Source organism: Schistocerca gregaria, chromosome X (genome assembly GCF_023897955.1).
Source record: "Schistocerca gregaria isolate iqSchGreg1 chromosome X, iqSchGreg1.2, whole genome shotgun sequence".
Classification (NCBI taxonomy): Eukaryota; Metazoa; Arthropoda; class Insecta; order Orthoptera; family Acrididae; genus Schistocerca; species Schistocerca gregaria.
This window is the reverse complement of record NC_064931.1, coordinates 781,418,262-781,435,922: the sequence shown is the minus strand read 5'-3', so window position 1 is coordinate 781,435,922 and position 17,661 is coordinate 781,418,262. Positions and strand designations below refer to the sequence as shown.

General features: G+C 37.4%; 1 protein-coding gene across 2 annotated transcripts in view; it reads right to left on the bottom strand.

Moving 5' to 3' along the window:
* LOC126299460 (RING finger protein 11) overlaps nucleotides 1–17,413 on the bottom strand; it is a 38,255-nt gene extending 20,842 nt beyond the window's left edge. Inside the window, exons 1-3 of one of the 2 annotated variants that reach the window (XM_049991380.1) lie at nucleotides 17,241–17,413; nucleotides 16,996–17,146; nucleotides 5,889–6,040 (exon numbers count right to left, since the gene is read on the bottom strand). In XM_049991380.1, coding sequence (XP_049847337.1) covers nucleotides 5,889–6,040; nucleotides 16,996–17,109 — 266 coding nt within the window. In that variant the 5' untranslated portion in view covers nucleotides 17,110–17,146; nucleotides 17,241–17,413. Of the gene's footprint in view, nucleotides 1–5,888; nucleotides 6,041–16,995 lie in introns of both variants that reach the window. The other variant, XM_049991379.1, reaches the window with a different exon arrangement.
* Nucleotides 17,414–17,661: the final 248 nt, after the last annotated feature.

Sequence of the window (17,661 nt, the reverse complement as noted above, 5' to 3'; positions counted from 1 at the left end):
AAAGGTGGAAGGAGTATATAGAGGGTCTATACAAGGGCGATGTAGTTGAGGACAATATTATGGAAATGGAAGAGGATAGTTGGGGACAATATTATGGAAATGGAAGAGGATGTAGATGAAGATAAAATGGGAGATACGATACTGCGTGAAGAGCTTGACAGAGCACTGAAAGACCTGAGTCGAAACAAGGCCCCCGGACTAGACAACATTCCATTAGAACTACTGACGGCCTTGGGAGAGCCAGTCCTGACAAAACTCTACCATATGGTGAGCAAGACGTATGAGACAGGCGAAATACCCTCAGACTTCAAGAAGATTATAATAATTCCACTCCCAAAGAAAGCAGGCGTTGACAGATGTGAAAATTACCGAACTATCAGTTTAATAAGCCACAGCTGCAAAATACTAATGCGAATTCTTTACAGACGAATGGAAAAACTAGTAGAAGCCGACCTCGGGGAAGATCAGTTTGGATTCCGTAGAAATGTTGGAACTCGTGAGGCAATAATGTTGACAATGTTGACTGGAATACTCTCTTTCAAATTCTGAAGGTGGCAGGGGTAAAATACAGGGAGCGAAAGGCTATTTACAATTTGTACAGAAACCAAACGGCAGTTATAAGAGTCGAGGGACATGAAAGGGAAGCAGTGGTTGGGAAGGGAGTGAGACAGGGCTGTAGTCTATCCCCGATGTTATTCAATCTGTATATTGAGCAAGCAGTGAAGGAAACAAAAGAAAAATTCGGAGTAGGTATTAAAGTCCATGGAGAAGAAATAAAAACTTTGAGGTTCGCCGATGACATCGTAATTCTGTCAGAGACAGCAAAGGACTTGGAAGAGCAGTTGAACGGAATGGATAGTGTTTTGAAAGGAGGATATAAGATGACCATCAACAAAAGCAAAACGAGGATAATGGAATGTAGTCGAATAAAGTCGGGTTATGCTGAGGGAATTAGATTAGGAAGTGAGACACTTAAAGTAGTAAAGGAGTTTTGCTATTTGGGGAGCAAAATAACTGATGATGGTCGAAGTAGAGGGGATATAAAATGTAGACTGGCAATGGCAAGGAAAGCGTTTGTGAAGAAGAGAAATTTGTTAACATCGAGTATAGATTTAAGTGTCAGGAAGTCATTTCTGAAAGTATTTGTATGGAGTGTAGGCATGTATGGAAGTGAAACATGGACGATAAACAGTTTAGACAAGAAGAGAATAGAAGCTTTCAAAATGTGGTGCTACAGAAGAATGCTGAAGATTAGATGGGTAGATCACATAACTAATGAGGAGGTATTGAATCGGATTGGGGAGAAGAGAAGTTTGTGGCACAACTTGACCAGAAGGGATCGGTTGGTAGGACATGTTCTGAGGCATTGAGGGATTACCAATTTAGTATTGGAGGGCAGCGGGGAGGGTAAAAATCATAGAGGGAGACCAAGAGATGACTACACTAAGCAGATTCAGAAGGATGTAGGTTGCAGTAGGTACTGGGGGAAGAAGAAGCTTGCACAGGATAGAGTAGCATGGAGAGCTGCATCAAACCAGTTTCAGGACTGAAGACCACAACAACAACAACCAAGGCATATGGATGGTCGTTTTTCTCCTCGCTCTATTTGCGAGTGGAACAGGAAACAAAATTTTTTTATTCCAGTCTTTGATCACAATATGAATTGTTTAGACGATGACCAGTTTCAGTCCATAACGACCATCCTCAGATCATTTTTACACTATGTCCTAAAGTGATAAGGCCATAATGGCATCTTAAACAAAATGACTAATACCGGCACAAAGTGCCCTACATCACACACCGTACAGTTGCTTGCAAAGTATGTATGCAGATGTACATTATACGTCTCACTTTCTTTTCAGCCATTTGCCCATCACTACTTCAAAAACCAATTTTCTCCATTTTCCTTCACTGTAATACAAATCTGAACCCCACCTGCATTAACCCTGCACATACAAGATTCTTTACCCTGACACACCTTACTACATTTTGATCCAAACAATCTCCATTGCAGCCCACCTGAATACAATGACTCTGTTACTCTCAGAAAGACAGCTTTGCACTGGGCAAATCAAAGTCATATGAATCATTTCTGGGTGCATGAGCACGGTCCAACCAGAAACGAGCGGCAATCGCCTTGCAGCTAACCTGACTCTGTACGTCACATATTTTTGCTCCTGTGGACCCAGTCATCTAGGGTCAGAGGGTGGCACGAGTAGTGGGCAAACTCGCTGTCACCTAAAAATTGCGTCCCAGGCGCAGTAGCATCCATGGAGAGGTCACTCCATCCAAGTGAGAAGAACATGGATAGCAGCAGTTATCAGTCATAAACTCGCTGTAACGGGTGTAGGAGCAGGCGTCACAGGTCGCTATTGACAATGCGAGGGGCCATCGTAGGTCTACTGGCCAGTAACTGCATGCTTTATGCTGAGCAGCCTGCAGTCGGTTAGGGACTGGCCCGGCCTGGTGTCAATTGTTCCACTGGATGTATGGAACACTAGCACTGCTAGAAGTTTTCATCATAATATTCGGCACCGCTACTACAAAATTAAAAAAATAAAATAAAAAGTGAAGATATTTTATTTCGCATTAGTACATGGAACATCTGGACTATACTGCAAGGCTTCCTGGACACCTGTGGAATATCACAAGAGCTACGCAAAATGGCTGCTATCGACTTAGAGCTAGTCAGACTCAACACTGCAGGAAACCAGGCTAACAGAAGAATGCTCAATATGGGAAAAAACTACACTTTCTTCTGGAAGGGCAAAGATGTTGCTAGCCCCATACAGCACGGAATCGCTTTTGCTGTCCGCAATGACTTGCTGTGTTGTACCAAAACCCAATTGGGATCTCAGAACACATTCTCACTGCATTTCACAACAAATAGTGGACCACTGACACTGATAGCTGTATATGCATCAACACGTGCCTCAGCTGCAGAAGCCAAGGATCAGTTTTATGAACAAGTCAGTGATGTACAAGGAGTGCACTCCGGGGACCGTCTATGCATCCTTGGCGATTTCAACACTAGTACTGGTAGTGATTTTGCCACTGGGCCTGACTGCCTAGGCAAACACAGATTGGGCACGATTAATGAAAATAGTCGACGGTTGCTTGAATTCTGTGCAAAATATCAGTTGTGTGTCACCAATAGACACTTTAAAGGAAAACTGAACCACAAGGTTTCCTGTATGCACTTCCACTCAAAACATTGGCACCAATTAGATCTTGTTCTAACTAAAAGGAAAGATATGCATTACTTTCTTCATACACATTCTTTCCTTAGTGTAGACTGTGACACGGATCATGCACTAGTAGCAACAAAAGTGCACTTCGTGACTAAAATGTTTCACTCTGCCAGGACACCTTGCAAAACAAAAATTAATCTTTGCTTAACAAGAAACACTGCTGCAAATAGAGGTATTTAGTGACAAGGCATGAAAAGAGATGGATCGCTGGGATCCAGCCACTCCTATTTCTGAAGACTGCCAGAAGATAAAATCACTTCTTACCATTATGGCTGGAAATGTGATTGGTAATCTGGAAGCAGAATCCCAGGATTGGTTCATCGAGAACAAAGATGTCCTGAAACCTCTCCTTGAAGCCAAGCGTCAGGCCACTGTCTACTGGGATAAAAATCCATGAAATTCTACATTCAGGGAGCTAAGCAAAGCAAAGGCAGCTGTTCAATGCGCTGTCCGTAACTATGTCAACTCCTATTGGGAGCAACTTTGCACTGGCATACAGGAGTGTTTCAATGCTGGCAACATTGGTGGTGTGTGCTCGGGCATTCAAAGAAGAGTGTACCACTCAAGGAAATAGATGAAAAAGTCATTAAAGATCAAAATTGTCAATTGCACCTTTGGGTAGAACGTTACTCCAGCTTCTACTCACATCCCATCAACATTAGTCCAAATGCAGTGGATGAAATTCCTCAGATGACAACTTACCATGACTTGAATTTCATGCCTACTATGGAGGAATTTCAAAGAACAATTACACAGCTCAAATATAGGAAGAGCCCTGCCAAAGACAACATCTACACAGAAATTGTAAAACTTAAGCCAGTTTTTCTATTGTTTTCAACCTCTTATTGAAATGTTGGGCTGTGGATACCGTGTCGCAAGACATGCACGATGCCAACATTGTTACTTTATACAAAGGTAAAGGTGATCGCGACGATTGCAACTGTCACCGTGGAATCTCATTTTTGAGTATACCTGGAAAAACATTTGCCGATGTGGTGTTGGGCAGACTTCAGAAGCTTGCCGAGCGCATATACTTTTTTCACGTAAGTCTAGAGTAACACTGACATGTCACACTGGGATATATTATGGCTTCTGTAATGAAGCAACAGCCATGTTGTGGTGGTGGTGGTGGTGGTGGTGGTGGTTAGTGTTTAACGTCCCATCGACAACGAGGTCATTAGAGATGGAGCGCAAGCTCGGGTTAGGGAATGATTGTAAAGGAAATCGGCCGTGCCCTTTCAAAGAAACCATCCCGGCATTTGCCTGAAACGATTTAGGGAAATCACGGAAAACCTAAATCAGGATGGCCGGAGATGGGATTGAACCGTTGTCCTCCCGAATGCGAGTCCAGTGTGTTAACCACTGCGCCACTTCGCTCGGTAGCCATGTTGAGGTTTTGCCCTTTGGTTTCATGGTCACTGTAAACTGTTTTGTAATGACACACCATAACTTGAAATCTGAAGACTCCCATCTGTCTGCTCAATACAGAATATACATAACCGTTTCTACACAGTGCTGTTCCAAAGCTACATTTCTCATTCAAAATTTAGTCTTCATTGTACAGAAATTGGCAAGGAAGCAATGTTATCAGTTATTAAATATTGTTACACATTCTCATTGTATTCTCAGGTGTGTGTGTGTGTGTGTGTGTGTGTGTGTGTGTGTGTGTGTGTGTGTGTGTGTGTGTGTGTGTGTGTGTTTCCAATGAATACAACAAATAGGAGCCCATATTACTGAGAATTTGAATGGAAAACACATTTTGGAATGTCTAAAACAACTTAGTTCAGCCATATTTGCTCTTAGAATCGTTGCAGATCTTGGGAGAGAGAAATCAGTAATTTGATGTATATTGCATATTTTTCAATATAGTCATATGGAATAATGTTTTGAGGTAACTCATGGTTGAGAAGGAATGTCTTCATTGCACAAAAATGTGCTGTAACAATAATATGTGGTGCTCACCCATTATCATCTTGTAGACACGTGTTTAAGGAGTTGGTCATTCTGAATACTGCTTCACAATATATTTATTCCTTCATGAAGTTTGTTGTAAATAATCCACTACAGTTCAAAAGGAACAATGATACACTTAATTGCAATACCATAAGGAAAAATGATATTCATTACTCCACATTAATGTTGTCTTTAGCACAAAAAGGTGTGTATAATGCTGCAAAAATACATTTTTTCACTTACCCAGTGATACAAAATGTTTGACGGACAGCAAAGTAAAATTTGAAAACAAACTGAGAAAATTTCTCCTTGACATCAACTCCAATTCCGTAGAAGAATTTCTGTTACTGTAATGCGTAAAAGGTGGTGGGTTGGAATTGCTAACACACATATCTTTTATCTCTTTGAAATAACAAATGAATAAATAAAAAACTTATAAATGTTCAGAATGCAACTGTATGTGCAAATTAATTTGTGATATGATATCATTACACTCTATCGTGCAAAATGATCCATGAAACATACAGCAATACCTAACTAATAACTAACCAACCACACTTTTGGTTTGCGTAATAATTGCATCATCAGTGCTCAATAAGCTATTGTTAATAATGATTTATTAATGAAGTTGTTACTAACAAAAATCTTTAACTGTAACAGTTTGTGACTAAAACTACAACTTACTCTCTGTTCTTTTTACAACCATCGTATGTTCCAGTAGGCAAATGTTGAATTAATCCAATTCTTTTAGCAATTTTGACCTGCTCCTCTTCCGTAAGTTGGGTCACTGGCCTACTTACATTTGGAGATGGGTAATATACAGGAGTAGGCTCTTGCTATATAAAAATAGTTTTGTACATTTTAGTAAGGATATAAAATATAAATTTACCTTAAATTAATATGCACAGTAACACAAAAGCATTTTTATGCAACAGAAATGATATTATTGTCACAAACTACAGGCACATTAGCTGAGAAATCAAATCCACATTGAGATTATTTAGCTGCAACGTCCTGGACATCAGTTCACAGCTACATGAGTCAATTACTTTGTGAATTCTTCATGTCTTCAAGTTCAGTTATATACTACTTCCAAGGTATTAAATAATCAAACTTTTTTGTCTTTGATTGTACAAAAAACATGATGGACATGTTGGAGCATAAAAAAGCTCCAAACATTAATTACACAACTAAAATCATATGAAAAAGATGTACTTTAAATTAAAATGACTGTTACTAGAAGTCTGTTTCCCAAGGAGCAACAAAACAACAATGTGAAAAGCAGGAAGTAAATACTAAAATCACAACTTATCCAAACAGAAAGATGTTCACATCCCACCTTTATATATATATATATATATATATATATATATATATATATATATATATATATATATATATATATATATATATATATATATATAAAGATATGCAGTTTGCAGCATGCAGTTTTTTTGCGACCTTCTATTCACCGATATACAGCGCAGGTCATGAATAAATAACATAAGTAGAACCTAACAGTTTCATTGTTAAATATAATAACTGTTTAGCTGAAGAATGTGGAATGAAATACTTATTCTTTACATTTTGTATTCAAATTGCTATATAAAGTATTCTTCTTCATGTTCATAGTGGAACACATCCCAATAAAGTATGAAACAACCAGTAACACTCCTCATGAAACACAGACGCAGAAGAGGATGAACACTCACAGTTTTCACTAATAACCAAAATTGCTGATACAGAAGTTACAACAAATTACAGTGTCAGGATAAATAACACATCAGTAGTTCAGACAGACAATCTAACACAGGTTACGTCAGAACTATTGACATTGTTTCACTGCAAAATTTTAACAGTTCTTCATATTGTGTTCTATCTTTGCAAATGTGCAATTCCTCAGAAACAGCAAATGAATATATTGTTACAAAATTTTTGATGCATATCACACCTATTCAGAATGTATTGGAAGGGAAATGTAACATCATAGACAACTCTCTCTAAACAATTGTCTATTGAAGTTTGGGCCACTGGAAAGACAGAATCTGCTAATAAACCAATATTATTGGTCAAAGGTGCTAACACTTTTATTGGAAAGGGGAAGGGGGACAGATACAATATAATTACTACAGACAGAAAAGAACTTCACTATACATACTGTAACATATTTCCAGGATATCCAACCCATATTTAATTACCTAGCTAAATAATCACTACAAGAAACCCTATACAATACATGTAGCACATTTATTATTTACAGGCAGGAGAACACTGCAACCTATTGGCTTAGAAAGTGTTTTGACTTATTTATACTGTCAACAGGAGTAAGTAACTGCTGTTGCTGCAGTTGTTCTTTTGTTCCCAATGAATGGAACTCTGACAACCTAATTTAACAGTTATTTTCATAATAGATCTTGTTGCAAATTAAAGGCACACCAAAGGGAAGGTAAATGAAATGATATTCAGCGAGGACACAAAGTTGTCAGTATCAACTAAACATTAAACAAATAAAAAGTAAAACTGGACTCGTGGCTAGATGAACAGAACACACAGGTAAAATATAACACTGAACCAGCAATGTAAAAAAAGTGAGAATGTATAAAATACAAAGTTTCTGTAAGAAGACAATGACAATAATAATAAAAAATGGTTTCATATATGCAAATTTGAAATAATGATTCCAAAAGATGGCAAATACAAAGTGAGAGGTTGGAGGGGGGTGTTTAACATGATGTGTAAGAATAACTAAATGTCATACATGTCATTACAACATAACACTATGAAAAGGTTAACAGCTGTAACAGCACAGATTACAAACAGCCATGTAGATTATGCAAATTTGTGGCAAAAAAAATAAATTTATCGCTAATACATCTTAACAGACTGTAAGATGGACAAGGAATGTACATGGAACACGAAATTTGAGAATTGAGGACTGTGGTTTTAAAAGGGATTTTATTTTCTTTTTATTTTTTTTTAAATCATGTGGAAATACAATGCCAAGCAAATATGTATTCAGCTGCACATAACTTTGTGCTGAATAGCAGTTCTACAGTTGCGGGTAGTCAATGAGGCCTACAATCACTTGCAATAAACACGGTAAGATCCTATTCAGACATATGCACTGTACCTGTTGTCATGCCAATCTTCATGAAGCATACCAATAACGCATTATACAAACAAGAAAGTGTAAACAGTATCCATTTTTCAGCTCATACCAATGAAAAAAGGAAAAAATCATAAACAGTGGATCTTCTAATCAAAATAGATTCAATTACTAGTGCCATAAAAAAAAACTGGCAACAATGGGGACACAGAAATTATACTGTTAACATCTTGCACATTTCCATTTACTTATGTCCTCTGGGATAATATTTGGGGAGGGGGGTTTAATCCTCTGTGAAAGAAGTATTCATGTCCAAATGAGAATAAATGAAATAACATGTAGTCTTTCGAATGCGAAATACTTAAATTTGTTAAATGAGTTTGGAATGCCAAAGGCCTCTTGGACATCAAGCCTCAGAGTTTATATTTTTCTGGTCTTCATTTTCTTAATTTTAAATGCACTTACCATTCAGTAACAAATCCCTTCAAATATTTTGTTTCACATGCTAAGCTACTGGCTTTGTCATATTTTTGCTCACTATTTTTAACAATTTTTCTTATTCCTTTTTACAATCCTCTTTTGTTCTTAATGTTCACTTTCCACCACTGTTTCTTCTTATACTGAGGTGACAAAAATCATTGGATACCTCCTAACATCATGTCAGACCACATTTTGCCCAGCATAGTGCAGCAACTCGACATGACATGTACCCATCAAGTCGTCGACAGCCAAAAGGAGAAATAGTAAGCCATGCTGCCTCTATAGCCATCCATAATTGCGAAAGTGTTGCCAGTGCAGGGTGTTGTTTATGAACTGACCACTTGATTATGTCCCATAAATGTTTGATGGAATTCAAGTCGGGCGGTCTGAGTGACAAATCATGAACTCGAACTGTCCAGAATGTTCTTCAAACCAATAAAGGACAACTGCAATCTGGTGACATGGTGCACTGCCACCCATAAAAAATTCATTGTTGTTTGGGAACATGAAGACTTTGAATGGCTGCAAATGGTCTCCAATTAGCTGGACATAAGCATTTCCAGCCAATGATTGGTTCAGCTGGACCAGAGGACTCTGTCCATTCCATGTAAACACAGCCCACACCAGCCACTACCAGATTGCACAGTGCCTTGTTGATGACTTGGGTCCTTGGCTATATGAAGTCTGCACCACACACTATTCCTACCATCAACACTGACCACCTGAAATTAGGATGCATCATACCAGGCCACAGTTTTACAATAACCTAGAATCACTAGCTCAGGAAAAGTGCTACAAGTAACGTCATACTGTTAGCAAAGGCACTTGCACTGCTCATCATCTGCTGCAGCCAAATAATGTCAAATTTCACAGCTGTATGGATGGATACATTCATCATATGTCCCACATTGATTTCTGTGGTTATTTCATGCAGTGGTGCTTGTTCATTAGCTCTGACAACTCTGCACAAATGCCGGTGCTCTCTGTCATTAAGTGAAGACTGTCAGACAATGCGCTGCCAGTGGTGAGAGGTAATGCCTGAAATTTGGTACTCTTGGCACACTCTTGACAATGTGGATCTCAGAATATTGAATTCCATAATGATTTCCAAAATGAAATATCCCACACGTCTAGCTCTAACTACCATTCTGGATTCAAAGTCTGTTAATTCCCAATTTGTGCCATAATCCTGTTGGAAATGTTTCCACATGAATGACTTGAGTACATATGACAGCTCTGCCAATACACTACCCTTTTATACCTTGTGCATGCTACACTATTACCATCTGTGTACGTGCATATCACTATCCGATGACTTTGTCACCTCAGTTTATATCCCATACCGCTGTCTGATTCAGATCGATGGGCACATTTCTATTAGCATTATGTTTGTATCATTATTAGTTCTGCTCCCTTGTAGATGATGATGTATCACACCTAATCTTGCTATTTCCTGATAAACTTGTTTGGGGAACTTTTCAGGGTCACAAGGCAGGTCAAGAAACTGGAGTAGTGCTATTCACCACATTGGTTAACATCACTCAATTTTCCCACAAAAAAGAAAATAGGTTGAAAAAAAGAAGAGAAGAGTAATTAGAAACAGAGATCAACGGAAAATGCAATACATCCGCAGAAGTAAAAAGACACATGATGTACACACGTAAACTGTATACTCATTTAAGCACAGCTGAAGTTACTAGCTTGCTGCTTAGGAATGGGACTAATTAATGTAAACTGGTCAAGGACATGGACACAAAACAAAACAGATTCTTACAGAATTTATCTGTGCCACAGTGTGCAACAAATTCATCCATTAAAAGGTTTGAAACAAATGGTTCAAAAGCCACATATCCTGCAATATTTCACCAAGCATACCAATATGGACTGTTAATAGCATGGAGAGGGATAGGGGGGGGGGGGGGGGGGGATATATTTGACATAGCTACATATTAGTTATGTACCTCAAGACAATAATGGAAGTGGTCAGCATGCTGCCATTTTTTTCAGTGAGAAAATGCACTGTAACAGCAAAACACTCATTCCACATCATAGTGAAAGACTGCAATAAGATTCATGCATGAGCGTTGAAAACAAGCCATTAACTTTCAAGATTTTATTTACATTTTGAAGTAATGAAGTTTTTCCATTAAGCTTGATTGCATTACTTGTTTCATCAGCAAAATTAACTATTGCTGCTTTTTGGCTATATGATGGCAGGTCATTTACTTATAATAATAACAAGTGTGGAGCCAATATTGACCTCTGTGGTGCAACTGTAGTGATTATTCCCCATTCTGAAGATGGTGAATATATTGCGGGACTGGATGTCTTATTTATTGTGCATACATTTTACATTTTTGTCCTAAGCCATTCTTTTTAAGAAGCTTCTCTGAATTAATGTTTCAAAGAGCTCTTTTTCAATTTGGCAAGCATATTGTATAAAACTTTATTGTGCTTTCAACAGTATATATAAGCATGGAAGAAGTGGGAACTCCATGATAAATAATAACCAACCAGGTTTATGAATATTGCTGCAATTGACTATAGGACTGACTGCTACTCAAATAAGCTTCAATTGAATAAATGCAATGCGGTGTTTCTTGGAAAGTTCTTCAATTTATGCTGTTATTTATGAAAGAAAAATATCCAGTATAAATGTTATGTGCCTGGAAATTTGGCATCTACACATGTCATAACATTTTCAGAGTTCAACTCGCTGAATTATGAAGTGGGAACTGAGTTCTCCAGCTTGTACTTAATTCTTGACAGACATCAACTTATATTGCACAGTTTTCTTCCATCACTATCTAATCTTTGCTTTTGTCCCTTCTTTATTGCATTTCTTTTAATTTACTTCTAGATTATCTTTCTCCCATTACTTTTCATTGTTCATTCATTCATTTATTTCTTAGTTTCTTTCCTACTGCATCCTCCTCTGTGTTAAAACAGCCTGTTTGATTTGCCTTTTCTGTTCTGGTAGCTGCCAGACAACAAAACTGTTTTCTCATCAAACTTGTTTTACTAATATCTCAATATTACTTTTGTCTACTTTTGATTTGTGTCCTTTGACTTCTCTGCTTGTGTATGTAACATGCTCCCTTGCAACAGGGCTGGAACTATTACCTGAATACTTCATGTTTCTCCCTCTTCCCTAGAGGGAAGAAAAGTGATGAGTAACTTACTACATATATTTGTTTTTCCTATGAATAATAGTTTCATGTTCACAGTGCACAAAAACTAGTCATATGGCATGGGAACTAGCCAAACTGAAACACTGGATCTTAAGTGGCTCTTAACTCCCCTTCAGAATCTATATTGAAATATAGATCCCAAAAAATGTGAAAAATGAAGTCACAAAATGTGACACAGTCACAATAAGATATTGCAGCACTTCAGGGAATATTTATTTCATTATAAAATCTGTCACAGAGCACAAATGTTTATCAATCAGGTTATTAATTTCGGTCAATGACCTAAAAATAAGCATATAGATGAAGCTGAGTAGATGCAAAAGACTACAAGTATCGTGTCATTACATATACGGGGTGGCCAGAAAACGCTCGTAAGCGCATTGCACAGTAGGCTGTGCTGAGCAATAATTTTTTAGTAAAAATTCTATGTGTTGCACCTTTCCCAAGTTAATTAGCATTGACGTTAGCCAATCAGACCATTGTGCGCTCAATTTCAAACAGCCCGCCACAGAAGGTATCACCAGTCACAATCTTCGTTTTTGTTTCCTATAACCTAACAACAGAGCAACACAAAAATTGGACATGGGCTGTCTCGTGCACTATCATCTATGCTATAAGAACAACTGACACTAACTGCAGTGCAATGCATCACATTTTTTCCTTAACAACTATTTCTATCCTGCAACACCACTACACTCTCTTCTGACCACCCAGTATTGATGGTGCAGTCATACTCTCACAAGCTTCATCATAACGTTACAATTTTGAGTACCATGAACACTATTGTAATGTAGATACTGACACTTTCAACAAGTAAGTTGCAATGTTGTTCACAGTACTCAAAATTGTAACTTTATGATGAAGCATGTGTGAGTATGACTGCACCATCAATACTGGGTGGTTAGAAGAGAGTGTAGTGATAAGGTACCATCTATATAGGTAATGACATGATGTGTGTAGTATACTTCATCTATTCAGCTACCTTTGTATGCTTACTTTTTGGCCATCAACAGACTGAAATTAATAGACTAGTTGATTAATGTTTGTTTTCTGTGACAGAATATATAATAAAATAAAAATGAAACCAGGTGTTGGAGAAAGTGGTAGCATAAAAATATATAATATTCGCTGAAAACCTTCGTCTGCCACATTTGTATTAAATATATTGTCTCCTGGAAGTGGTATTATTTTCTTCATTTTGTCTTTTAACTTTACTGTTCTGTTTGTTGGCATCACTTGCGCGTTTTCCTCATTTGTTCTGCTAGCGAGATGATTTACTGACATTCCTTGAATGCTCCATCAATCATACCTCACTTTTATGTAAAAGATGCCATTTATTTTAAATATAATACATATTCTCAGTGAAATAAAGCTACATGTTACCCATGTACTCACTACCTCTTGTTATATTTGCATTACTCTTATTGTAAACTTCACTGGCAGTATTTTACTACATGACATTTTACTTTACACTTCATCTAATACACCATTAGTGACAGTACTGGCTGACCAAATGGTTATCACATTTCTCTTTTGGCCTTTTAAGTCTGCTTTTAAACCAGAGCCACTCCTTTTGTCCAACATAACGCCTTAAAGGTTATTGCAAGGCTGAGTGAAACTGTTCCAATTCTACAGCCAAGATTTTTATGCTTTCACAATTGTAAGCATCTATCAAAGAACATCAAATTATCAAACAACTCCCTGGTGAGTGTAAGCAGGTTATAGCAGTATGTCACTGTTTATTCAATTATACACCGATTTATTTTGAAGTGCTGTCTTAGAGTGAATACATAAACAAAATTTCATTGACTGATAAGATGACACTTCTAAATTTTCATTGTTTTCATCCATTTACAGTCTATATTTTGATTGAACAGATATGAAATCCTGTACGTAGAGTTTAACGCATGCCACCTTTCTCTTATGCATATAATGAGTTGTGTACAAAATTGTTAATAAAAAGTATTCCCATTGTATGACCACGGCAACTCCTGTATCATAGTGAGGTGATCCTTAGATGAATAAAAACAAATAAATGAACAGGTGTTTTATTAGTTTCTTATGTGCCAGTGCAATAGTGTGTCAAATATGCACAGCTTGTAAGTACTGTAAATGATATGACCCTCATTGAAATTTCTGATTATTAGAAATCTGTGGCACAATTTGATTAAAAGAAAGGATTAGTTATAGGACACATTCTGAGACATCAAGGTACCAACAATTTAGTATCGGAGGGAAGTGTGGGGGGTAAAAATTGTAGAGCGAGACCATGGGATGAATACAGCAGGAAGGATCAGATAGATGTAGGTAGCAGCAGTTACTTAGAGATGAAGAGGCTTGCACAGGATAGAGTAGTATGGACAGCTGCATCAAAACACTCTCCGGACTGAAGGCAACAACAACAACAAACAAACAATTACTTCCTAACATATGCCAAACATCCCAACTTCATAAGGCATTCTACACCAGACAGAAAATTATCCAAATTTCTGGGTGGTCCAATACTGAACTACCTGTGGTAGCAGCAGCAGTAGCAACACGGTTGAAGGACTGTCCAACCTTTAGCATTTCCTCAACAAAAAAAAGTAGGATAACACCACCAAGTGACTCCGACAGCAGTCTCAGCAAGTACAAACTGTTTGAATAGCAGTATAGAAAAGAAAAATAAGAAATAATCTCAGTAGCCAACAGCAAACAAGAAAAGACTCTGATAGCTAAACTAGTTTTTGTACTAAAGGCACATCCGGAAGGAATTAATATATCACATCACATTACAAACATACAAAGAACTATGTATTAGTCAGATAATGTCAAACTCTTGAGTTTTACATAGAGTAAAGAAATAATCCAGGCAGGGATCATACATTGATATAGTTGTAAATACTGTAAACAGTACATTCCTCACTAAGTAATAAATAAGATTAGAAACCACTCTCCCCCCCCCCCCCCCCCCACCCTTTAAACCTGGCTGGCAATTTTTATAGATAATCAATCAGAACAGAAAGCTCACGAGGATGAATATACAAAAAAGGATGATGATGATGCTTGGTTTGTGGGGCACTCAACTGTGTGGTTATCAGTGCGTGTACAAATTCCCAACCATTGATCAGTCCAATCTTGCCTTTATCAGTCATCTCGAGGCAGGTGAAACAAAAAAGGAAGACAATGGTTCAACAGTCCATCAATGACAAGATAATTAGAGATGAGCAAAAGCTCTGCTGACTAAGGAAAGGAACATGAATCAACCAAGATTGAAAAGGACACTACTAAAAGACAAGAAACAAGTGAATTAGTGATAGTAAAGTAACATTACAGGATGCATATTAAAGTCTCTGAGAAAAATAGGGTGGCAAGAAATCATCCAGCAATTCTCTACAAATATGAAATGTCATTGTGTACCTTATTCCCTCCAAGTTTTCTATGGCATTCAACCTGTAATGTAGTTTTCGTTAACTGCAAGCTCATAATTTTCTCAAAGCAATTATGAATATAGGGTTTATCATCTCTTACCACTACCGCCTGAAAGTCTCTATATTTCTTATGCACTGGAGAGACCACATATTGCAGTAGGCCCTATTATGTTAATGTAAAATAATTTCTCAAAATCAAAACACAACAACACTGTCATTGACAAGAAAGCTTTGTTTGAAAATGGTAGTGCTTTCCCAAGCAGGCACCAGTTCTTGCAACTAGTAACAGGAGAGTGCTTGGCGTGATATAGAAGAGCACGTTAAAGTCTAACGTGGGTACTGAACAACACTGTTATTCAGAATTTTTCCATAAATACTTGATAATGTAAGAAAAAAAATGTTGGAGAAGCAGGGCTTAACACTTCAACATTTAGACACCTGAGTGGGACTTTCTGACTTTCAAAACCAAGTAATCCAGCCCAAAATGTGTGTCAAGATAGACTTCATATTAGGCTAAAGTTGAAGAGACAGTGTATTCTCTGATACTGGTAGATGCAATCCAGATAGTCTGACTGGCATGAGGAAAACATTATTTGTGTCAGCAGTCATAGCACTATCATGTAATCAGTATATTTTAAAGTACTCTGGAAGTAATACTTAATTTTAATTAACTAATGCAGTTACTTTGTTAATGGTTAAATGGTACATATAAATATGGTTTCTCTATCAGAATCCAACCTATGACTATCCTATGGTCTATTTTAATCTATGTACATAACAAAGAGAGCTGGAATAATGACCGAGCAGGAACTGTGCCCCATACACATAAAACTTACTAGTGTCTATGCTCTCTGTTGAAGACCTGTGTTCTAATAACCAACTTAAAGTAGTTCATTGTACACGCACTCTACATTAAAAAATGTGGATAAATGAATTAGTTTCTACTTTGAAAGTGACATGACAACCGACAAATCAGACTGTTACAGATTTTTGTATGTTTCACAACATTTATCCACTGTGGTAAAATTTTGTTATAAATAGTGCAACCTATCAGAAGTAACAAACTTCCGCGATAAAATCTTTTTGTGTCGTATAGCAAAACATTTAACTGAAAGCAGGTCTATCCTTAACTGTAAAAATCAAGAAATCAGCAACAATCTTAAAATTTTGTAACAGTTTATTCTCGCACTTTTTCATCTTGTCATGATTATGGAGGCAGACCAGGTCGGTGGAAAATTTTGCATCTATTAACTACACCTCATCAGATGAGATTCCGATAAGTTTTAACAGATTTTGCAGATGCTGTAGCCAAAACCATGGATGAATTCCAATCGGTTTGGCACCCCCAGTGAGCATTACCGTACGTCGTCATAAATTCGAAAGTACAAATTAAAAAATATATGGACAGGTTTCTCCTATTGTAGTCTTTTCTACCAAAACACCTAATCCACAAACAAGAAAACGAGACACTAAAAACGATGTCCAAGAAAGAAAAAGGACGAAACAGTAAGAATAAAACAGTTTATGCTAGGCACAGTCTGAAAGGAGACCACATAACCATTAATCATATACACAAATATGCAAATTATTTCGCAGCTACGCACCTGGTACGGAGGTGGTGGACCAAGCTGATCTGACGAAGTTGAATCCCTGTTTGTTTCCGATCCCCTTAAAAGCGAAATGTCGTCTGCAGTTGTTCCTTTGAGACAGTTTCCCATTTTCACTAATTTATTTATATCACATCGGCTAACGATTCTGCCAACAAAAATATGTATCACTTTCTACCTGCTAGTATGAGTTGTCAAATCGTCTCAGTTCATAACAAAGGAAACTCCGAAAGAACAAGTACCTAACGGGAAATTTTAAAATTGTGATGGAATCAATTACGATCACACATGCTTTTTTTCAATTTTGAGAATCACGGCCAAATGATTCCTCTGGAAAAGGAATTTACCAAAACAATCCGCGGCCGTGTCATTCTAAACAAAACTTGAAAAAACAACTGCATTTTAATCCAAAGATGCTACTAGCGCAATAGTCGCGTAATATGGATTCCAAAGTAACAATGCTACGGAACCATGATTATGTGGTAACCATAAAAACTACATGGCGACGTTTTGTTTTTGTAAAACTATCCATATTTTTTTTCTTTGTGCAATATGCGATGTGGTGACGAATTTATGAAACCCATCACAGCTCACAGCTGTGTACTATGGTTCGCCATCTGATTTGGCATATGCCCCGTCGGTCCATAGAAATCCGATTTAAAT